General features: G+C 40.1%; 1 protein-coding gene across 4 annotated transcripts in view; it reads right to left on the reverse strand.

Annotated features, from left to right (window-relative positions):
• The window catches only part of ncoa3 (nuclear receptor coactivator 3), a 36,142-nt gene extending 11,456 nt beyond the window's left edge, over positions 1-24,686 (reverse strand). For 2 of the 4 annotated variants that reach the window (XM_085405842.1, XM_085405838.1), the window contains exons 1-4: positions 24,558-24,686; positions 3,035-3,102; positions 1,008-1,112; positions 580-740 (exon numbers count right to left, since the gene is read on the reverse strand). In XM_085405842.1, the coding sequence (XP_085261968.1) occupies positions 580-740; positions 1,008-1,093 (247 nt within the window). In that variant the 5' untranslated portion in view covers positions 1,094-1,112; positions 3,035-3,102; positions 24,558-24,686. Of the gene's footprint in view, positions 1-579; positions 741-1,007; positions 1,113-3,034; positions 3,103-5,558; positions 5,838-23,084; positions 23,511-24,557 lie in introns of those variants that run through there. The other 2 variants (XM_085405839.1, XM_085405841.1) reach the window with 2 other exon arrangements.

Below are 24,686 nucleotides of genomic sequence, written 5' to 3' on the forward strand. Positions count from 1 at the left end.
CTGGCTGCACAACGCCAGGACCCACAGTAGCCAGCTGTGACCCTCTGGGTACATTCCAATATGATTGCTCGCTTTCTTCTTTACCCACTTATCCTAACAGATGTAATCGCAACCAGGCTAAAAACATTTGGAGGAAGTTATTCACTTCTGTGTATTTAATTGTGTAAAATCTGCAAAAATGGTTAAAAAAAAAAAAAAAAAAAGCTTTGAGATAGGAGTGGCTCTCTATAAGGTCTGATTTCTGAGTCTCCAGTAGCATTAGTCTCCCAGAGAGAAACAGGGTTTGGCACTAACAGATACACACTGTCACTTACAGCCTTGAGCCATGACCACCAAGGATTGGTCTCAATTACTGGTGCTCATTTACCCCCAGCGATACAAACAGCCAAACTGGCTGTCAGTCTGAAGTGGCCTGGCCATGAACCAAACACACTACTTTATCACTGGCATCATCTGTCCTGCAGCAGCGTACTTGACAATCTTTACTTTCTCCACGGTTTACTTTCCATACACAAATTCAAAAATAAAATGATCCTTTGTTTTAATCACAAAGATGTAATCTGAAAATGGAGGTGGTACCTTGCTCCTTGATTTGTCTGATCTGCCTCACTGTCTCCTTCAGGATGGCACATTTGTCAGGCTTGACGTTGAAGCTGTCAATGTTGGAGAGGTTGGCAGAGATGAGCTCAGCCAGCTCCTCGATGTACTTGCTCTCCTGTTCCCTCCGACGCTTGTCACACCTGCTGAGGCACCAAAGGGATTAGATATGTTGCCATGACAACCTCACCTCCCCATGCCCCATCCGTATGCAGGCCATACGGCCATACAGGGCTCAGATGCTTCAGATATTCAGTTAGCAGCAACATATGCTTGAACCAGGGATGTGGTCAGGAGGAAGACAGCGACATCACACACACTCATGCATCATGCTGGCATTTAAATAAAAACAGCGACGGACAAAGTGGACTGATGCATTAAATATACTCAGCACAAGTTAGAGCACTTACCCTAAGCTTGGAGTGTCACAGGTGGACAGTTTACGCTTACGGTCGGAGCACAGGGGATCCAACGAGTTGTCTCCGACGCCACTCATCTTCAGCACACATCAGCACCTGAAAGCGCAAATCGGTGCATTGCATATATACATAACGTGGTATGATCAGACAGAATGACCTGAGAGTGGTATGTGTTGCAATCTAAAAGACCATTAAAATGTTTTTTTGTGTTTTTTTGCAAAGTCCACTCAGAAGTGAGTGCAGATGAAGAGACTTCTGGGGGAACAGAAGAATTTAGATCAGTATAGATTTATAAGGGCAGACTATCCAGTTATCTGAGCAGCCTTGGTTTCTGCACTGTGTTTGATGGGAGTGAAATCTCATCTGTTCCACTGCAAGGAGCAACTGATGATGATGTAGTGATTTGGAGCCTCAGGGGAGATGGGTCATCCCGCGTTCAGCCAGCCTGCCCGCTAGAATGATACCCTTCTGCTAGCAGCGGCAACACAAGTATACTATACAAACCATTTCCAGTGCACTTGCATGCTCAGGCTTGTCGGGGCACAGTGTTTAAGAGTGCTAGAAGCTACTGTCCCAGAAAGGCGCATATTCACCAGCTCGTCTATTTGTTTAACTGCCTGGGGCTGCACAAGCCAAAAAAAGAAAAAAGAAAAATATTGCACACTGTTCAGGCTTGTGGAGCCTTGAAACAATCCAGGCGAGGCTCTGCAACTTTTAGTCATTTGAATACGCTGTATTCTCTTTACTGTGCACGGTTAATGCTAAGCTATATCCGTTCTTTCTTCCAATAGATTTTACGTTCAGTCCCCCCTGTATCATCCTAAGACAACACCTCCCTTGTATTTTTCCCTTTCGGTAGTTGTGCCGAGCAAGGGATCGTGTCCTTGTTTTCTTGCTCTGGCACTAGCCTCTGTCTGACCTCTCAGAGTTCATGAGAGGAAACCCCTGTAGCCAACATCTAAGGTCACTGCTCCTTCCTATTCCCACCCAAAAACTTCTGAGCTGCACTACCAGACTGTTCGACTACAACCCTATCCTGGACTTTGTGTCTGCTTCTGTGCGCACGCACACGCACACACACAAACTCATTCCAAAGAAGAAAAGTGTAAAACGGATGGGAGTCATTATGCAACTCCTGCTCTGCAACTGCAGGCTAGGACATGCAGCCCAGTCACCCACCACCACTATTACTACTAGAAGAGCACCAGGTCTCAGACACACACTTTGTGCAGTAAATCTGCATCGCATGCTTCTTGTCTGTCTACCTTTCAGCACCCCTCTCTAAATCTGCCTGTCGTGCTCCGGCTGTGACTCTTGCTCCCCTCCCTCCTCTCTTTCTTCCTTCCTTTCTGATTTCTGACCTAAGGCTCACCTCTGCAGCAGCATAGAAAGATGACATCAGCCCTCAGTCAGCCTCACATCCTGACCGGACAAACAGCAGAGCTGTAGGCTGCTGGAAGTCTTTTGGAGGACAGGGTATGAATACCAGGACTGTACTACAGGGAAACCTTACTGAAAACCAGAGTAAACGTAAACACGTTCCAACATGGTAATGCAAAAAAAAGAAAAGAGAGAAGAAAAAAAAAGAAAAGAAAAGAAAGGTAATATGATCTTACACAAAACAAGAATGCTCTCATTTGATTTTGACAACTGTAACTCAAATTTACTGTTGTTTTTAAGTTTGTGTGTTTTTGACATTTAAACCAGCTAAACGTTTAACATGACTGAAAACAGACACAAGTTGAGTAGATGGCAGCAGAGCAGTAAAAGAGAAACTTTTAGCAGCAGCCCACCAAAACCACAGATGTCTCTCAACAGGCCTGGCAGTGTGCCACTGACCTGAATCAGCTTCATCTAACAGTGTGAAAGTTGCTCAGGAACAAGATGAGATGTTGCACCTACCATCAGGTACATGGGCACAGTAAATAATAAAAACATTTTATATTTCAAAGTAAAATGGTCCTAATTGTTATTTGATGGAGTGAATGCATTTCTGTGTTTTGTTACTGCATGCTCACCTTAGCCAGTACAAGCCCCAGTCAAAATCCATTCAGGGTCTAGTGTCACTTTAATGTCTCAACATCTCCTGAAAACAGAAAGAGAAAGGTCATGAACTACAGCGCTCTATAAATGTCTGGAAGTCTCAACATGACTAGTACTTTTGTGCACGCTAAAACATGTGCTTTATATATGTTTTTCGTTCATAGAATTTCATGGGAAAGACTCAATTCTAAAAATGCACAGGAAGTCACAGCAGTTTGCATCCTGTTTGCCCCCTCCCCCTCGGCCTGTTCCACTGCGTCATCACTTCCCTTTCCAGGAAACGTGGCCACTTATCCACCATATTTACATATTCTGTTCGTCAGTTCCCTGTCGTCCTGGTTTTTACTCACATTTTGTCTGATTGTTGTCTGGCATCCGAGGGTTTCCAAAACTAATCTAATTGAGCATTAGGAGAAAACACAGCATGGAAATCCTTCTTCTATATCTGACAAAAGGTCAGAAAATTCCAGCTGCATTTACTAAAATGCTTAAAGACCTTTACCATCTATGGCAGCCAGTAAAGTTATCTCAGTCAGTGTGGTGTTTTTTTGGTTTTCTTATTAAGGAAACTCTGCAGAAATGAATCTCGTGATCTTTCTAGTCACTAACTTAATAGTTTTTCCCATAGAGCAATTACAATATCAGATTCAGATATGTTATCTTTTTATTTTCTTTTTTTGCTAATCAAGTATCCTTCTGGTCACAAGGGATCTGTCAGATTCCCAATCCTAATATTTAGAGTGCCTTGTGTTCAGCAAGTGTACAAGCTCCTGCCTAAATCACTGCATCATCCTCTGTCAAAGAAAAGCCTGTGAGATAGTGTTTTTCCCATGCTGAAATCTAAGAATAGCCACACAGAGTAAACACAAATTCTTCCTGTGATAAAGTTTGATATAAAAAAAAAATCTAAGGTCAAAATAAAAATAAATCCATTTTATTAGTTACCATGTTCAACTGCTCATTTATACAAAGTTATACTGAGCCAATCACTTGTAAGTGTGTGCATGCATGGGCAAGAAGACCTGCTGTAGCTCAAACTCAGCATGATGGCAAACAAAGGCGATTTAACAGATTTTGAACGTGGTGTTGTTGCTGCCAGATGGGTTGGTCTGAATATTTCAGAAACTCCTAATATACTGGGATATTTTTTTTCCTTTCACAACCATCTCTAAAGCTTACAGAGAAAATCTGAAACAAACACTATGAGTGAGTGGCAGAGAAAATGCCTTGTTGACACCAGAGGTAAGAGGGGAATAGTCAGACAGCTTCAAATGGACAAGAAGGCACGGTAACAAAGGTAACCAATTCTTGTAATCAAGGTAATCAGAAGAGCATCTCCGAACAAACAAAACACTGAACCTGGAAGCAGATGGACTACAGCAGAAGAAGAGCACATCGGGTGACACTCTTAGCAGCTAAGGACAAGAAACTGGTTCAACAGCTCAGGTTGGTAGTAGGGCTGCTCGATTATGGCAAAAATGATAATCACGATTATTTTCACTGAAATTGAGATCGCGATTATCTGACGATATTTATTTAACCCTTTAAGACCTACCATAGAACCAAGTCCGCCAGAGCTTATATTATTTTTTTACATGTTGTAGTGCCATTTGTGGGAGCATTTCAAGTTGCTAAATAACTGTTATAGCCCATATTTTAATAATATGTATGCATTAAGTCCATAGTAACTACATTAATTGCAAAAAAGTGCAATAAACTACAAAAAAATTGAAAATCGCTTTTGTTTTGTTTTTTTACATATATATTTCTACTTGGAGAAATTTAAGAGGTTTATCCCTCAAAACTTTAAATACAAAAAAGTTGCAAAAAATAGTTTACAACAACAGGAAATTTATTTTGAGTGTCTTCATAGTTTTATTTTGGAGATACACCAATTTTTATATACTGCAGGAAAAACAAAAAAAAAAAAAAAACAATCCTATGATGCAAATTTGCAAAGAAAACAGCATGCGCATCAAAATAAACTATTTCCAGCAGTGCAAGCATCCCAGAAACTATTCAGAAAAGTCAAACATGACCAGTAGAGGTTTTTAAGGCCTACAAGTAAAAAAAAAACTACATTTCCGCAAAAATGACGTCACTTCCGGTTTCGGCCTGGAAATGGCGGACATGCGAATGTTCGCGCTGATGTCTGTTTCACTGTGGGAAGTGTTATGAACAGCTGATCGGATCGGAAAAGCGTGTTTCTGGAATATTATGTTTTTGTTCCTGCAAGGCTTTTTATGCAATTTTTCCAAAGCTTTATGTGGAAGGAAACCGTGACCGAGGACAAGCTGATGGCATCAGATGTAAGTACAACTCCTCTGGTTTCATATGCAAAACAAATTATTGCGCTAGCTTACGCGGTTCAGATTCTACAGGGATTTAAAAATAGTTACACAAAACGGAGCGTGCTGCTCTGACCGGATTTAAAGGGTTAACAATGACTTTAAAAAAATAATATAAAATAGTGTGCAACACCACTGAAGTTTTTTTTACCTCTCTTTTCAACCAACGGCAGTCACTCTCCTCTCCAAATAACTTCTGCTTAGCTTTCCGAGCTTCCCTCGGGTCCTCTTAATCAGCGGTCTCCAACCTTTTTTGCGCCACGGACGGTTTATGCCCGACAATATTTTCACGGACCGGCCTTTAAGGTGTCGCGGATAAATGAGGGAGGGGCTAATAATCGGCTCAGTCATTTTTAATGATCGTTGAAAGCCCAGATCGTAATCGTGATTAAAATTCGATTAATTGAGCAGCCCTAGTTGGTAGTGATGTAATGTAAACGTATTATTGTTTAAAAGCAACAGCCTAAATTAGTATTGTTCCCAACCATGAGGATTGGTCCATAAACACAGACGAGCACCATGTTAAAAAGTGAAAAATTAATTCAGTTAAAAAGTCAAAAGGTTTGTGTAACAGCAAGGTGCACCTAACGAAATGGCAGGTGAGAGTATATTAAAAACACACATAAAACATTAAACATGCTAATAAAAATATATCATTACACAGTTGTCCAACTCATAATCATCACTGCCACACACAGGAAGTGTGTGAACTGTGACTCTGAGTCCAGAGTGTGTGCCTATGAGATACTCCAACACAGGACACTGATTACATTAGTCCCAAAAACAGAGCTGCAACTCATCTAATGCTGCAGCTCAATAATTTAAACACAGACAAAGAGATAAAACCAGCCCTCTTTTCTCTGTCAACTGTCCAAATACAGGTTAATTATTATGAGGAACCTGTTTACACACACAACCAACAGAACAACAATGTAGAGACATAATGAACCCGTTTAGTTTTAACACTACACACTTCATCACACACAAGTCTTTGCTAAGCATTAATCCCTTTGTTTTTGCTCTAGTTCATTGACGGTACAATTGTAGACCTGATCCTTAGGGAGGACGAGTAACAAAAGGTAACAGAAAAAAGTTTATTAAGAAAAAAAAAAAAAAAAAAAAAAAAAAAAAAAGCACTGAAAAGTAGGGCTGGGCCATATTATACCATTCACGGTAATGCCGGTATAATGTTAGGCAACGATAGGAAAATGAAATATCGCGATAGAATATGAGTAAAACGCGCATGCGCAGTGCCTTTGTTTTCATACGCACATGGCCGATTGTTGAGTGAAACAGATAAACCAGAATTGGTTTGTAAAAATGGTGCAACTTCAGTGATGTGGAACTGGTTTGGTGTTGGTCCGTCAGATACACGACAAAGCACATTTTTTTGCAGAACATGCAAGCGGCCGTCGTTATTGTCGTATTTGTCGAACTAAGATGCTCTTAAATCTGGGAGTAATCTGGGTCCTAAACTCCATAATCTTCAGGTCAAACGAACACTGCAGCATCACTGAGAGTTAAAAAACTGTCTCAATTCTTTCATCTTTAATAAAACGATCAGCATTGCTGCTTTACCAGGTGTAACTATGAAGTTTAACTTCCAGGCATCCATGAAAACAAAATGTATTACATTTAATGGAGTTAGAAGTTAGCAGGAAGCTAGCGGAAGTTAGCTCGCTAGTTACCTAAGCATGATATTGCATGTTCTGACTGAGATTTCTGAAAAGATTCAAACGTACAGCTCTGCTATCACGTCCAACATAAATGAAGACGGGAAACTAAACAGCAGTGACGTTTGTAGGGTTACTGAAGTTGGGCTAGCTGGTATATAATGATGTGCTACCTGATCGCTAGCGACACAGCTATGTTAGCATAACATAAACAGTGAAGCTGGAGGACGAACACTAACACTTTTCCATTTATAAAAGTTAACGTGAAGGTTCCTGATAGTTAGAGACAAATGAAATCGCATGGCAGGATGCTGTAAACGGACCAAACTTCAGTCAGGAGAACAACTGAGAAAATCCATCCACAATACAAGGTTAGTCATTAATATACTGCAACAACAATAGAGCAGCTGCCAGAGAATTCAACACTAATGAATCAATGGTACAGAAGTGGAGGAAGCAAGAAGAATGAGTTTAATAAAGTTTGATTTATCTGACTGCTTTGTTTCGCTTAATGTGCCTTATAATCCCGTGCACCTTATGGTCCGAAAAATACGTACTGCACACTGCAGTTTAATGTTGCAAAGCACCTCTTTTTAACTTCAGTGGATATTATACATGGTTATGCTCAGGATATGTCAGCCCATTTCTACTGGAAATGCCTTTTGGTTAAACTTTCAGCAAGGAATTTGCATTTGCACTGTTACATTTTTATAAAGCTTTAATGTACATAAAAACCAGCTTCCTGTTTAAGTGAAAATAAATGGAAGGTTGTCTTTTTGCGCTAGTAATGTTGTGGAGTTGTATTTTGTCTCGCATCAATTATATCGTTATCGCAAATTTTCAAATATATATCGTGATAAATATTTTTGGCCATATCGCCCTGCTCTACTGAGAAGTCTTAAGTTAATGCCAAAATTACACCGAAGTGGTACAAAACAGCAAGTTACGCAAGTCTCATACTGGAACCAGTATGTAAGGAAGGCTGCAGATAGCCATTTTCTACCAGGGTGTTTTTGGAGAAGCAACCAGAGAGAGTTGCGAGATGACTGGTGCAAGACTGAATCAACAAGTGGGATGCAAGAGTTTGGGCCCAACAAATTCTACTTTCTAAACTAAAACTAGCAGAATGACTCAACTACTAAACCTAACTATACCATTTCTACTTGAGGAACATCCAACTTTTTCTGTTGAGACTTGCATGTAGATGACTCCACCACAAATAGATTAGGTAAACATGATACAGATGACAGTTGAATGTCCAAATCAATGACAGGTACCAGCTCCATGAGCAGAATTTTGCATCCTCACATCTTCTAAACTACACAGCACCATTGCAAACACTCCCTGTTATGTGCTATAAAACAATTATTCAAACATCCTCTGTGTCATATTTTACCTGGCTAAAACTCTGGTACTGAGGTAAATACACATGATGAGAAGTCAGAATTGCTCCTGACCTTTGTGTGCTGGTCTTACAAACAAGTATCAGTTAAGTAACTTTAGCAACCTCAGTTACTAGAGTTATTGAAAAGTTACACAACTGTGCAGTCTAGCTAATGTTAAGAGGTGAGTTTATCAGGAACTTTATTGTTTTGTTGAAAGTGAATGGATTTTCTCACTTAGTTGTCTTTCATAAATCTGAAAGGGTATTGTGGTCCTAGAATGTTCATGTTTCTCTTCAGATTTAATGTTTAAATGAACTTTCTATGCAAATACTGCTTCACTAGCTGGTGGATATGTACAAGAGAGCCAAGAAAACTTCTATAAGAACATGTTTATCATTTTACAGGCTTAATGCCAATGACATTGTTTAGGTACACTTGGTGAATAACTTTACATTTTCAGGATTCTGCACATCACTTCAGTTACATCCATGATTTTGATTTACTGACATTTGGCTCAAGGCCAGAGCTGCAGCAGCGTCAGTCAGTCAGAACCAGAATAGTGAGAAGGACATTCCTGCTCAGCCTAAAATAAAGCCTGAAATCTGAGCTCCCCTAGACAAAGAGCGGCAGGCCCAACAATAACCACAGACCCACCCTAAACAAAGATGACACATACTGGGGTACACATGCACAAAATTAAAGACCCCTGAAAAATGGATCTAAGTGTTTTAAGTGTAGCAGGAAGTATTTCTCTTAAAACAAAAAAAACAAAACACTGTAGTCAGTACATTTTAAAGCATGATAGATCTGGGCTACAAGAACCGTTTAGCCTCATTACTTCATCTCACACACACACACACACTAAGGTAATAAAGTAACAAAAAGGTGTCCACTAGAGTCTGGGGAATCAAGTGCAAAAAGGAAACAAAAGGACACAATGACTTCCTGTTTTTACTTCAAGGAATTTCTCCACCTCCTGCTGGCCATAAAAGCACCTATATACTGGGTTAAGTGCAACTGGACCTTGCACCAACACAAGCTCCCACACAGTTTCATTAATCCTGAAGCCTTATGTTGAATTTTAATATAAACCAAAACAAATTATATTCCAACTCGTAAAATTACACAGAAACAATCTTAGAAGTAGCCTGAATGTTTAAAGATATATTTTTATTTAATAGTCCTTGTGAGTTAGATAGATTGTTGTAAGGAGTGCAGAAGGTAAGCTCTCTGATGAAAACAAAAGTCATGGTTATGTTTCACATGCTCGTCCCCACCCACACGAAGTGCATTGTTGAAACAGCCCTGGGACTATTTATACTGATACTTGCAAGGTGCTCAGTTTCCTGTGGTGTACTCCTAAAAATAAATTAACGAATAAGAAAAATTTTATAAAAGGAAAAAAAATAGAGTTAAGATTGAAAAAGAAGACATTAAAACAGCAAACTAAGAGCTACCTCATCAGGCCAGGACTCTGCAGTCTATTTACACCTACAGGCCAGTGGACACTCTTTCAATGATGAGGATGTACACATCCTGGACAGGGAGGAACGCTGGTTTGAGCGCAGAGTCAAGGAGGCCATTTACGTGAAAAGAGAAAGACCATCTATGAATCGATGAGGGGGCCTAAGGGTACATCTTTCACCATCTTACAGTGCTGTGATTGCAGCCATTCCAACTCTGTGAATGGTACTCATGGCCATTGATTAGTGGGTTTTGGTCAGTGGTGGTTGATCAATGGTCATGAGAATTTGCATAATTACGATTAAGGAACTGACCTCCCAGCCCATTGTTCCTTAAGTGGGCTGGTTTCAGTCATTATGCAAATGTACTGTTTATAAGATTGGGGAAACCTGCAGTCAGCTGAGACTGAAGAAGTCACTTGGATGAGTGACGAAACGTTTTTCCCACAAAACGCTACATCCAGATGAACAGAATCAACTTTTGGAGATTTACTTTCCTGGATGATTGAGAATGCATCAAGACGAAGCAAACTAAGTAATTTTTTTTTCCCTTTTGAACTGTTGCTGCAGTCTCCCTCTGTACAGTCAGGAATGTCTATGCCCCTGAGTTGATATATCATAGCAAAGGATGCAGAAAGCAATCCAGTCACTCAGCGGGGTCACTAGTCTGCAGGTGCAGGACACAAGAGGGGTAATATCATTTCTTGACACTTCCTACCAATTGTAAGGACAACAACAGAGTTTGTGCATATAAAATAAACTCTGGCATCCACCAAAGAGGTTTAGACTTCTCACCAAAGACAAATTACCATGACCTTTTGTCCCGTTCTTTTTTTTTTTTTTTTTTTTTAAAACAACAAAAGAGGTCAATTAAATGAGGCCAATCATAAGATACATTTTGCCTAGAAAATGTTAGGCCACCTTTGTGTGCTGGTCTTGCAAATATGATCAGATATCAATAAGAGGAAAATGTACAGTCTTCTGTTAAGATCACTGCCTGCGTGAACTTTATGTAGACCAATCATGGTTACGTGTGTATTCCTAACTAAAAGCCTGTTCTGAGTCAACAAAAACATTGCCAAGAGCAAGGACAAATGGCCTGTGAAGGGGGAGCTACCTTCAGTGTCGTTTGGTGTGTAAATTGATGAGGAATTATCTTCTTAATCACCTCATAGTAACATTTGTAACTGAATAAATCGAAATAATTCACCATCTTATTATGATGGTTTAATTATTCCATATTATAATAAATTAGTTAAGAGAAACATAAAGTAGTGCATTCTTTTGCTTTGAAAACAGAACTGTAGGCTATGAGGTGCCACAACCCAACTCTAATGAAATGACAACGGAATCAAATAATTCCTAGATATTCATTGTTACCTACAGTATTAGCAGCTTGGTGTACAGCTGACAAAAGTTGCTGTCAAACATATAATTTAACCCTAACTGTAACCCTATGGAGGTACATGTGGGAAGAAAAATGTCAAATGCAGTCAGAGCAGACGTCAAATGGATTTTAATCTGCCAAGCACACAGTATAAAGTTCATGTGAAATCCAGTTTAATCAACATGAGAATAGTGCAGGCAACAGACTGATAAATTTGCAGCTGGCAAGTGGCCACCCTGTTTCCTTCTACCTGCACGAACTACCCAAGAGTATAATGGAACCAATGGAACCAGACAGCAAATGCCTTATGGGTTTAAAAGAAACAGAAGGGGGGGGGGGGGGGGGAACCCAAAACAACCAACTATTAACAGAGCAGTTTTACACTGCAATGGAAGAAAAATAAGACAAGGACAACAGATTACATGTTTGGGCTACACATTCTGAAGTTTCAATGTTAGCATGTCACCGTCACCATGTTGTTTTTTTGGATCACACGCTACCTTATAGGAATGAAAGGTTGAAGTGCAGATTTATCAGCAAAGACTAACAAGCTTTGTTAACTTGTTGCTTTCATAAACTGTACGGGTTTAACAACTGTTAAAAACTGAAGCAAACATTTCGACAGTCTGCACCAAACAGAAAGGCATAATATTAAACAGCTGGGGAAAAATAAATAAAATCACATCAGGTCTAGCAGACCCCAATATGCTCCAGTTTCCATTATTGAGACACTTGCTTAGCCTTCTTGACCCCTAGCTCAATTATACAGATTGATGAGTTGTTAAAAATAAATAAATAAAAATGAATCCCACACAGAATAGTTATAAAGGAGGGAAATGACCCCAGAACCAAAAGCCTTTTGTTGCATTAGGCTGTAAATATTCTTTTTAATGGTGCAAATTTAGGCATTTCAACATGGGAATCTAAATCCCTCTTGGATTCACAGACAGTATAATATATGCCCCTTGATCAGGAAAGAAAGTCAAACCTATGTCTGTGTTGTCTGTGATGCTTTTTACACGACTAAATTTCACTTTGTTTAGTAGCCATCTCTCATGTTGACATTTTAGGAATTTCCCTCTTAATTGATCCGAAGTGGCCAGCTCTGTTCTAGGATGCCCTCTGGACCCAGTGGAGGTGGTGAGTGACAGGAGAATGGCGGCTAAGCTGTCATCCCTGTTGGACAACGTCTCCCACCCCATGCAGCAGACTGTGACAGCACTGAGCAGCTCCTTCAGTGGGAGACTGCGGCACCCACGGTGTGGGACGGAGAGATTTCGCAGGTCTTTCCTCCCCACTGCTGTCAGACTCCACAACAAAGACTTTAACTGAACAAACACACACATGTGCAATAACACTAAGTGCAATAATCTTTTCTGGCATCGTTGTATTTTTACTCAGTTGTATATAGCATTCGTATTCTATTTTTATCTTATTGTATATTTTTATTCTATTTTATTCTACTGTATATAGTATATTATTTTATTCTATTCTGTACAGCTGTGTACTGTATTTATTCTTATTGTATTCTAATTTTTGCCTCATAACTTTTGCACTGTCCACTTCCTGCTGTGACAAAACAAATTTCCCACGTGTGGGACTAATAAAGGTTATCTTATCTTAATTGTATTGGAAAATGACATCCAGAAATATTTGTCAGAGTTGAATGCACTTGTGAATTTTCCTTATTAGCCATTTCCCTGCCAACATTTTCATTCCACTATTACACATGATTTCAATGAAACCTGAGCTAATGGGGCTTAACTGGAGCCAAAGGTTTTGATGGCAAAAGAGGAGAGTGTTGCCATGCAATGAGATTTGAGAAAGGGGACGAGAAAGACATATGTGAAGCATATGTGAAGTGAGGATTTATTAAAAAACAAAGCTGTAAATTGCTAAGAGAAAAAGGGGAAAAAAAGGAAAAAAAGAAACGCAGATGAAAACAACGCAAAAAAAAGACTGGTTGGCTGGGGAGTGTCTAGAGGTGTGATTCAACACTGCCAATAATTTAACAAAACACATTTCTGCTTTACTAAATTTAAAAAAAAAAAAGAAAAAAAAAAGAAGAAAGAAGCCTTTGTCTTTAAGGTAAAAACAATGTCACAAATGCCAAATTCGATTTTATTGACAAGCGAAGAAATAAAATGTGTGAAAAAGTCAAGTGTCAAACACATTTTGCACATATGACGGATATTGTAAAACCCATTCTAACCATCTGCACTCTTTTCAATAAAGAAATACAAGATGTCCATAGATGAATGTGGTGAGTAAGACTGTAGCTCATAGCAGAGGGAAAACTGTGTTCATAGGATTGCCTATTTCTCTAGAAGAAAAAAAGAAAAAGAAAACATCCCCCACCCTTTTCCAATGCACACAACACACATGAGAGCTTGGACAGGCTGTGTGTGCATCTCCCCATTTTTTCCCACACAAACTGCAACGTGGAGAAAAACCAGGGAAAATAAATGAAGGTGAAAACAAAGACATGGCAGATTCCACTGTGTGTGTGCGTCACACTTGCATCTCCTGCAACTATCCATCATCAACAGGAACAAAGAATAGAAAGGAAGAGGATAGGACATACGCCGGCATAGATTCAAGCAACTAACTTGTCACATTGCACAACTGTTAATTCTACGTCCCCAATAACCCCTTCATTTTCAATAGGCTTCATGTGCTGGTGCAAAAACTGAGGTGATAAGCGCAGCATCGTCCAGAGGAGACCACAGACCAAACAGAATGCAGTCAGCTGTGATCACACAAGGCTAATATTATGGAAATGAGTTCATTAATCAATAGCTAAACAGCCTTTTATCTGGGGAGCCAGAACACCAGTGCCTGATCAACCTCGATGCTGCCCAGCCTGATAACACATATCCACTTGCAACTGATGCAATGAGCGGGCAAATCTCCTGTAGAAGTTAAATCAGTGAGACGATATCTTAACCACTGTAATTATTGTTTGTGATATTTGTAAATTTGGCGATGTCAACAGAAAACACTGAGTTTGATTTGGCAGTTTTGATTTTCGCTTTGCTGTTGAGACAGAGGGTCTTTCTGTTTTTAATGTTTCAACTGTGTCTCTCTCTCAGCTTTCGCTTTTTCCTTTCTCCCTCATTCTTGCTCGTGTCTTTCCCTCCTCCCTATCTGCTCCCTCCCTGCCCCCTCCTCTTTCCTCCTCTTCTCCCCACCGTCACTGTTGGATTGGTGGAGTAAACACAGGAAGAGAGCGGGCTCTGTTCCACTACGCCAGAGCTGAGCCTGGGCGTTCCTGCAGCGCTCCTGCGCCGGGGTCAAAAGTTTACTGTGGTTTTCATTTCACCTTTCCACAGCCAATCAGAGCACCACACTGCAGTCTCTGAACTCTGACCCCTGCAAAGAATTCCAGTCAAAAGACGGTCTGACGCCAGTTTCCCAACTTTGAACCCTCCTCTATCCTAGTATTCCTCTTACTACTTCTTTCTTTTAAATGGTCAGCTTCATGTGGTGACGGAGCCTAGGTATAAAAAAAAAAAAAAAAAAAAAAAAGGATTTTACTAACAGGAGTAACAGCAGAAGGAACTATCAATACGTGCCTTGTTTGATCTCCCAGGGTGATGCTGACCTTGGTTAAGAATACATGAGGATTTTACAGCCCGTCAGTAAAGTTTTTTAGTTTGCTTTTCACCCAGTGCAAAAAAAAAAAAAAAAAAATTAAAACAGAAGAGATAACAGACTTTATCACCTCAAGCTATATAACATGCCCTGTTTTATAGTTTTTAATTCATTGTGTTATTTCATGCTTTAGACAAAATAACTGATAAGGACAGCAACGACCAATTGTTTAACGGGAGAGACAAAAAGAAACATGGCTCTCTGCTGGGATTCAGCACAACACCTGGGAGTGTGTTTAGGAGTCAAGTCAAAGCTGCTCAGTCCAAGAGGACAGAGACACACAGCCAGCCATAATCCAACTGTGGGTTTGTTTTTGCCTTGGTGACACTGCACTCTGTCCCATCTCCTGAGTGATTAAGCCTGCACTGCTAATCAAGTCTTTCGCTCTTCAAGGGGGCAAGCAAAGGACAACACAGGCTGACTGAGCGGACACACACCACTATGCATATTTACAGTCTGGTTTATGTTTATTTGAAGTATAAAGCAACAAAAGTTGCATTTGCTGTTTCTGCTGGTAGAAAAATGAAATATTGTTGATTTTTCCTCAAGGCAAAAAAAAAAATGCTTATGAAGTATGAGTACAATGCATCATTTCAGGGTTTTTGTTTTGTTTGTTTTACTTGAAGCAAAGTGTGAAAATAAAGCTGTCTCTTAAAGAAGTCTCCTTTTCCCACAAATTACAAGTCCTCTTAAAGCCCAAATAATTCATTCTGTACCAATACTAGGACTGTACCTCATAGTCAATAACTATAATGTTGGGTTTTTAAGACTATTGATATTTGTTTTATTTTTGTTTGTTTTTCTTAGAATATAGTAATGTACGCTACCTCAGCTCCTCCATCTCACTCACAGGTTTGATATCACCACCGTTCAGATCATTCAGATTAACACTTTGCATAGCCCTTTGGTAACTTTTAAAATAAAGAACACAGACATAATATCTACAGACAGTACTGCTTCACGGAGAAAAAAAAAAGAAGGTCTTTCTTCTCCTGCTGCAAGCACACCTCTCACTCTCTCCCCTCCTACTCAGTTACGTGAGTGAGAGAGCAACGCAGCTTCACTGAATGACAAAGAAGAGCAGTACAACAAGTGAAAGGAGGAAAAAACGAAGACATGATGCCGCTTCCAATTTCCTCCCTCAGTGTTTATTTTACTTGAACAGTGTGATTGCGTTAGGCCTGAAACACTGAAACAAACCTAGAGATCAGTCAGTGACCTCCTTGCAACCTTCGGCCACTTGGGAAAAACCTGCATTCCCTAAGTATTTGGAGACTGACTGCTGGTTGTTGGTAGGTGAAATCTATCCCAAAGTGGGTGCTGCACCCAAAACCTCCTTGTGATTGCTTTGGTCACTAGCAGATTACTGCAGTTGCCTCTAGTCTGAAAAAAAAAAAAAAAAAAAAAAAAAAAAAAAAAAAGGTCGACATGTCTGCAAACTAGTCTTGCTAACTAACCACCAAGTGGCAGTGAAACTAGGTGTGACGCAAACCGGAATCAGAAACTTTTAAAACTCTTACTTCAAAGTGAAGGCCTTACTCATTTCTACTGCACATCCTACAGTTATCTGTTGATGTCTTTAGGCCTTGTCTTTAGGGCTGTGTAAATGGGGGCTCAGATTATGTCATTATTAAAATCTAAAACCACTCCCATTTGGATATTAAAAATGAATTTCTTGATTATAGATGAAGCTTGTGCCCTGCCACACTAAGTTTGGTTTTGACCTTCACATTGCCTTAAAACCAAAGTCATTAACTGCTTTAAATAATATTGGAATTCTATTTCAAGGGTGGCTACCATGTCCAGAGGATTTGACTAGGACACATTGGTGGAGCTAATTGAACAGGGACCTTTATTTCCATTTTTAATCATACCATAGTCACACATAACCAATTCTCCCAATATGGCAAGAGCAATATATATCTATCTATATAAAACAGGGCAAATAGAAACATAGTAATTACTTGCAAAAGTAAAGCCACTTCTATATAAAATAAAGAATCAAATTTCAGCTCAACTTTTTCGAAGCGTTGCTTGATATTTAAACCAAGACTTCACTGCACAGCTTGATGTGATGTGGCAACATCAGGAGGCAAGTGTTAGCTCTGCTATTCTAGGGACAGCAGTAAGCTTCAGAGCAACCTTTTGATTAGAGTGTTGCCTTAACGACAAGCCACGTTAACAGGACTGACGTCAGTAGGCAGAAAAGAACAGTAATAGTGAAAAGAACACTTTTCTCTTCCCGTGAGGAGAAGAGGAGGAAAAAGAAGAAAAAAAAAAAAAAAAAAAAAGGGAAAGAGCACGTATAAGAAACAAGTGTAGTAAATTATCTGACACATGCCTTGCCAGTGTTGACATGCTGTAGTAAGTCTGGAGCCTTTAACGATGGCGTGGAAGTAAGTCATTCATGACTTTTCTTTGAACTCAGGGCTATAATAAAATAACATTTATTACAGGCCAATGGAAAAATGAAAAAAAAAAAAAGTGTTAAGCTCAGTGCTGTGTGCAAAAAAAATGCACACACTCATTGCAATCTGTGCTAATTTACTAAATGAAAGAAGATTTTGAATTTCAGATGAACTACAGAGACAGTACCCGTACAGTCCCTGCTTGCATGGTCAGATATCCTCTTACAACTTGGGACTGCAGTGCCATGCATGCCAACAGCTGGTTCCCAGTTCAGACAGACCTAGAAACTAGGGCTGGGCAATATGAACCAAAAACCATCTCTCGGTGTTTTTAGACTCTGTGGTAATAGAAAATCTCTCTCACACATTGTTTTTTTATTAATACAATCAAAGCAAACTGAATGTTAAATTGGTGTAAGCTGAAAACACATTTTTATTAAAACACACTGAAAAAAGTAAAGTGCAAAAGGAGTGATTGTCAATTTACAGTAAATGTTTAATTTTGATGCTAAAAAAAAAATGCCAGTTTCACTGGGTAAACTGATTTTACTCAGTTTAGAGATCATTTGGCTTCTTTGAAGTGGGTTTGTCTGAGGTACTTATTCATTGCCAGTGTGTTTTAAGTCAGTGGCCAATGGTATACCACCAAGTAGACAGGGGAATTGACACTGAAGGTGAGCAATGTACAAACAGAAACAAAATGTCTTTTAGCCACCTAAAAAAAATGCTAACCTTAAAATAAAACACATTAAAATAGCAAGGAACTCAATTTAATTAGTCAGGATATTGTGGGGGCACCACAATCAGTTGTTTTGCATTAAAGAACACACGAGTAGCTGTCTACTAGCACCTTAATTAACATGTTACCGTATGCTTTAGAAGCAATTTCCATGTAAAATGACTGTTCTGTTCACTTATGCCAGAGGACAAATGGACAAATACTGTCTCAAGCTGTTTTCACACACAAACAGCTTATACTCACTGACTGTGTTGACTACAGACTTTTGCAACCAAGTCCTCGGGCATTTCTATGATATTTCAATGAGTAGTACAGGGATGTGCAATTGGAGACTAGCACAAAAAATTTGAAACAATGTTTCACATATAAATCTGGAAAAAAAAAAAATCTTAGCAGTCACTCTGTTTCCTGTCTGAACTCCCTGTATTCCCATTTCAGCAGTGATTTGGGACACATATCATTCAGGATATGACTATAGCGATTGAAGCATGCCTCAAGTGTGAGTATAAATTGTTATGGGGCCGTGTTGACACTACAGTTCAGGCGAGCGATGACTAATGTGACCTTATAACCAAGGCTATGAACTCCTGAAAATGTCAGGAGAATTAGGTGGAGACCTTCTCTAAAGCTGCCCTTTATCATATAGACTGCAGTTAAGGTGTGTGTGGAGAAGGCAGGACACCTGCTAGCTGCCACTGTAAGGTGAAAACACAAGAAGGAAGGAAGGGCCCGGTGCTAGGTGGTTAGCAGCAACTGAACTCTAAATAAGAATGAGAGGATTGTCCAATCAAAGATGCCATCATTTTCTCAGAGAAAGAAAATAAATTTAGTCACCTGTTTTCACCAAATACACCTGGGCAGCCCACTTGAGTAAAGTGTTTGTGTGGGGAAACGCTGACATAACTTGTAGACACTCCCCAGGCCTCCTAGAAACCACAACCCACTGCCACAGAAAGTCAACATAAAACTGTTTCATTTTCGATGTGTACACAAAACAATCTTTAAAAAACCAAAAACAACAACAAAAACAACTATAACCCCCCCCCAAAAAAACAAAAAAAAAAACAAAACACTAAACTACTAATATTAAGGCCAGTAAAGACAAGCTTTGTGAAAAGTTAGGCCAGAGAACCTTGAAAACTCTGCAGAGAACAAAGCCCTTTGTTGTTTTGATAGCAAACCAATTCCACAACACTCAAGCATTTGACCCAAATTGGAGCTATTCCTGAGACTCTCACTAATGACTAGGGCTGCCACAAACGATTATTTTGATAGTCGACTAGTCACCAATTATTTTTGCAATTAGTCGACTAATCAGATCATCATCCATTGGACATACAGCTTATTGCACCAGCAGCATCTGCTCTTATATAACTATCATTAGCTTACAGCTTTAAGTGTTTAAGGTATGTGCTAACTAAAAATAAAGACAAGATGATAGTTTATTAAATTTTAATGAAATCTGCAGATTGTTGTGGTTTAATAAACTCCTTGCTATCTAAAATATAACAGGACACCGGAGTAAATTCTTGAGCATCTCACACTTCTGATAATCAGCTGTCTGCTTGACGTTTATTCAGCTGTGTAAAAACTTTAATCTCAGCCAAACCGATTTACTCAGGAACAAATAAAATACTAAAAAAAGCCAAACAATAACATTTTGAAGTTATCTAAGTGACTTATATATATATTTAACCTGAGTAGCGAAAGACGGCGGTCGGTTTGAAAACGATTTGCCGGGAGTCCGGTGTTCTCACGGCTCTAGTTAGCCTAGCCTAGCCTCCGGCTAGCTATCGAGCTAGTGGGTAACAGACGTCTCTGAAAACGTCGGAGCACTTTTGAAAATATGTGGTGTCTTGATAAACTGAGCAGATATTTGAGGTTTACACAGCTACATTCTCGCCTGAAAATATGTTAAACATTTATTTTGTGACCCAGAAAGAATAATAAGAGTAAAACCAACTAGCTGCCACCATTGTTGGAAACTGAGCTGGGCCGCGCTATGAATTCTGGGACACAGCTTCTTCTTCTTCGGGGTTTAACGGCAGTTGGCATCCTTGTACATGCAGTGCTGCCATCTTCTGTTTCAGTCTGTTATTACACTCTTAAATCCTGCTACTTATTCCTGCGTCTTTCAGGATCTTACAAAGCTTCAAACGACACGTCGACTATTAAATCAGTCGTCGACGATTTTGATAGTCGACGTAATCGTGACTAGTCGACTAATCGTGGCAGCCCTACTAATGACATAAACATAACACATATTTACACAGAATAGATTTCTCAAAAAAAAGTTACATTAGAGCCTTTATGGGTCTAATGGTCACTATGTGTAGAAGTTGTACCACTTTTAAAAATGATTTTGTCTTTAATAAAAGGGGGGAGGGGTACTGATGGGAAAAGAAAAGTGAGGACTGAATTAAGACTGTTGCATGGATAGTTCATTTAAAGTTCATTCAGAAATGACACTCTCCTATTCTCTTCTCTTCTGCAGCCTTTCTTTCTAATTCTTCTTATGCTGAATAAAAAGACAGAGAGAGCATCTGGTAGCAGTTATCTCACAAACCAAACTTTTTTTCCACCCGTGCTGCTTCTCCCCAGAGCAGTTTTATAAAAAGGGGGCCCTAAACAAAACACAAACAACGTCTTGCTAACTTTTTACAATAGTAACAAAACTAGAGCAGGGTCCTACCCTCCCACTGGCTTGTTCAGGTGAACTCTTTTTACGAGCATTCTTGAGCTCGGGGAGCGAAAGTTAAAGGGGGAGTTGAAGTTAAAGAGGAAGGGCAAGGAGGGGAGGGGGACAAAGCTCTTGGCACACCCTTCCCTAATAAACTCCATCCTCCATCCAATCAATGAGGACTAGAGCGAGAGCTGTTCCAAATCGACGCTGGTTATAAACTAGAATTGGGTGCAATGATTGCTTCAGGCTGCCTGTATGGCTTTTAGAAGTGTGCATGGCTCACATATGGCTCAGCTAACCTAACACTTGGGTCTTACCTCAGAGATGAAGAAGAGGATAACGAGGGCATGAATGACATGTGACTTCAAACAGAACGAAAGTGCAAACTGCACCATTTGACTTGGGTCTCAGTGAGGTGGCGATCTGGCCTTCCCTGGTTGATCTGGTTTCGGCAGCTCTCATTTCATACTCTCGCTCTCACTTGTTTGAGCAAAGTAACTAAATATTTCAGCAGTGGAAACATGACTGTCTTGTTTAACAGATTTCTATATTTAGCTCTACAGAGGTAGGCAGAAAAAGCAAACCTACCTGTTGAGTTCTGCCAGTGTGTATGTGCCCTTTTAACAAACAAATCCAGATCACTGTCACTGCATGAGTGACCTTGAGATGTGGGAATTAAACAGGATGTTATGCACAGCTTGAGCTGACCGCAGGAAGCTTCTGAATTCTTAAACTTGGTTGTAAAACAGCCTTGAACGACCAGTCAAAGTGAGGGAAACAAATACTCAAACTTGACTTGAAAACAGACCTGGGTAAAGATAACGTCAAATACAAAAACAGTTGCTAAAAATATAAAGATCCTCCTTTTCTCTAAATGATAAGAACTGGTTACAAGTTACATATGAAGGAACAACCGCTTTCCTTGACTAACCCTGCACTCCCCATACAGCTGTAAGAAGACCAAGGAGTCATATTTCAATTAGGGGAAACAATCAGGCTGTTCTTTCAGCTCTGTGTCATCAAGAGTACTCTCAAAGCTACTGCTCATCCACACAACTATTAATCATAAAATAAACACATACCTCATGACCGATTGGCAGTTTCTCGAAACTAAGCTTATTATCTCTGTCTCTCTGTCTCTCTTAAGGCAGGGAGACTGACGAAACAGTCAAAGAATGCCATCTATTCAGACATTAATGACACAAAAATGCCGCTCAACAAAGACAGATTAGGCAGTCAGAGTTGCAAGCTCACCACCACTGTATTTAGAAGTCTTAGACAACTCAAATATGGCAGTCCTATGCAAAATGCAGCATTGCATAACGAGGTGAAAGCAGTAAAAATATTTTTAAAATCCTGCACTTTTTGATATTATTTAAAAATTAGGTTTTTAACCATTTCATTCATAAATACGTTTGTTTTGAATGCGCTGTGCTTACCCCGAGAATTGCAGTTTGAACTTGTTGTGGTCAATATATTTCAGGCTTCAAGCAGGAAGCAGGCACTCATGTGTTCCCCAATTTACTCATGTCACTAAATAAGTTTGTAGCCATAGCCGCCATAGCCACTCCTCAGAAATTCACATTTTTATTATTTTAGGGACAGGATACAATACTTTGTTTCACAAGTAACCTCTATAAGAATGACCCAAATATCAGCAATGCCTCCAAATGTTATGCTCATTTTAATAGGGTGAGCGTTAGGGTGCTGAATCCATGGGACATGTGACCGATTAGCCTTCTCCCATGCCCATGAGAAAAAGTGATAAGTTAATGAATTATTGAGAGCCCATGCGGGGGCCAACAGACAAAGAGCGAAAGCCATGCAATGCAGTCACTTCTGCACCCCATCTGCAGTCAAAGAATCCCCCCAAAGATTGATTCATTGTTAACACAGCCTGACACCCTGTGTGAGGGAGAAAGAGAGTGGTAGATAAAGGGACAGAGAATGGGGGGAAACAGGGGGCTCCGTTTGCCAAGAATATGAGCAGAAGTAGCTCATTGGACAGGTTCCCACAGTGGTCATTCTGCCCACTTAGAAAAATACCACATACATGGACTTGAGTAATGGCATTCTATGAGACAAGTTAGCCCACCTGACAGCTAAAGACTGCTAGTAGAACCATCCTTACTCATTCTTTCCCAGCTACCAACCATCTAATGTCCACATTACTGAGATATCACAGTCTACTTAATCCCATGTGTGAAATCGCTGAAAGTGAGAAAACTCCACAGTAGGCAACAACAACAAAAAAGAAAGAAAGAAAAAAATATATATATATATACCTGAATGATCCCAGAAACTCTTGCATTGAGATGTAAATGCCTGCAAGTATCGGCAGGGATGGCCCCGGGCAAACAGAGCGACAGCACACCTAGTCCTCAAGCATTTCAGAGAAATGACTAACCTACCCCCTCACTGTTGCCTACACTTGAGCACGCTCTCCAAGAATTTCCTCTTACAACCTTAAAAAACAAAAAACAAACAAACAAAAAAAACCCGAGTGCTCAGCATACACCTTGTCAAGCACAAGCACAGGGAGGCGAACCCAAACCGGAACCCTGCGAGTGTTTATCATCCTCTGCACTGAAACACATCCATCTGCCTCCACAACCAGTCCGTCTGTCTCTCACGCTCACGTATGCACCTACATGTGATTTACCAGCAGTGAACGCCAACATTTAATCACGTAGAGAGATAGTCCCAGTTATACCAACCACTACAAACACGCGAGCGCTATTTCGCTACAGTCATGCAAATAAATACCACATGCTGGGGATTGTTCAGAGCAGCCACGCTGAGCCAGTCAGTTCAAGTTGGGTTGCAAGCAGCAAGCGAGCAGCATAGTGTAGGCTACTGGAAAATACTGCGTGGTTGCCCACGACCCTGCAGCTGGCCAACTTTACTAATGTAACAACCACTTAGAGAAAACCCGTCCCATTTTAAAATGAAAAAACATTTTGTCATTTTTCCTACACTGTTTTTTTTTTAATGGGTGTTACTTAGATGCTCCAAGTCTCTATGTCAAAGTATAAGGAGGGAGCTCTGTTTAACAAAACCCAAGTAGATACACCGTAATTAAGAGTGCTAATCTCCACCACATTCACCGTGGAAGCTAGTCACTAGTCCAGAAGGTCATTCAATATTGTTATTTAGATTTCCCCACTAATGAAAACTTCCGCGGTGTACCGTCACACATTAGCTGTGAACACAGACGACTCCAGCAGCATATGAACCGAAACTGTAAAGCAAGGCGGGCTGTCAGGTAGAAAATATAGTCCCCAAAGCAATTCAGCTGTGTGTGTTGACAATGAACACATGCTAACAGCGGCACAAACTTCACGTAAACGTTTCCAAACACAAAAGAGTTCACTCGTGAGCAGAGCTGAGTGTTAACAGCTAGGGTATTGCACCCCAGCGAATCAGAGCCTTGGTCTCGTAAACTTTGTAGCTAGTGGATAAAGGAAACGCCAAAAAATACAAAAACCAACAAGAATGGATAGTTATCAAGCCAAGCTCGACGTTCATTGTGATACCACTTATAGGTTAGGAGCTAATAATATTACAGCAAATATCCCATAAACAGACACTGGTAAGGTGGTTCGTTTTATCACGGTAGCGTAAAAAAGCACAGCCTGCTCGGAAAGCGAAGCTACACCAACTGCCTCTGTAACGGCCGTGTGCTTTCAAACAAACACCAGAGCCAGTGTTCAAAACTTGCGTATAACTGAATCATAAACCAACTGCAGAAAACTCACCGGCTTCGACGCTTTCATTGAGTACACCAGTTTGTTTTACGCCTCTAGAAACTCTCCGCCATCTTCGGCAAGACCGTGTTTGTTTAAATGGGAAGCACTCCCAGATCGGAGGGAGCCAGCTTGTAGCAG

Source organism: Rhamphochromis longiceps, linkage group LG5 (assembly GCF_057381845.1).
Source record: "Rhamphochromis longiceps isolate RC_006_pf linkage group LG5, R_longiceps_female_GT1.1, whole genome shotgun sequence".
NCBI classification, from domain to species: Eukaryota; Metazoa; Chordata; class Actinopteri; order Cichliformes; family Cichlidae; genus Rhamphochromis; species Rhamphochromis longiceps.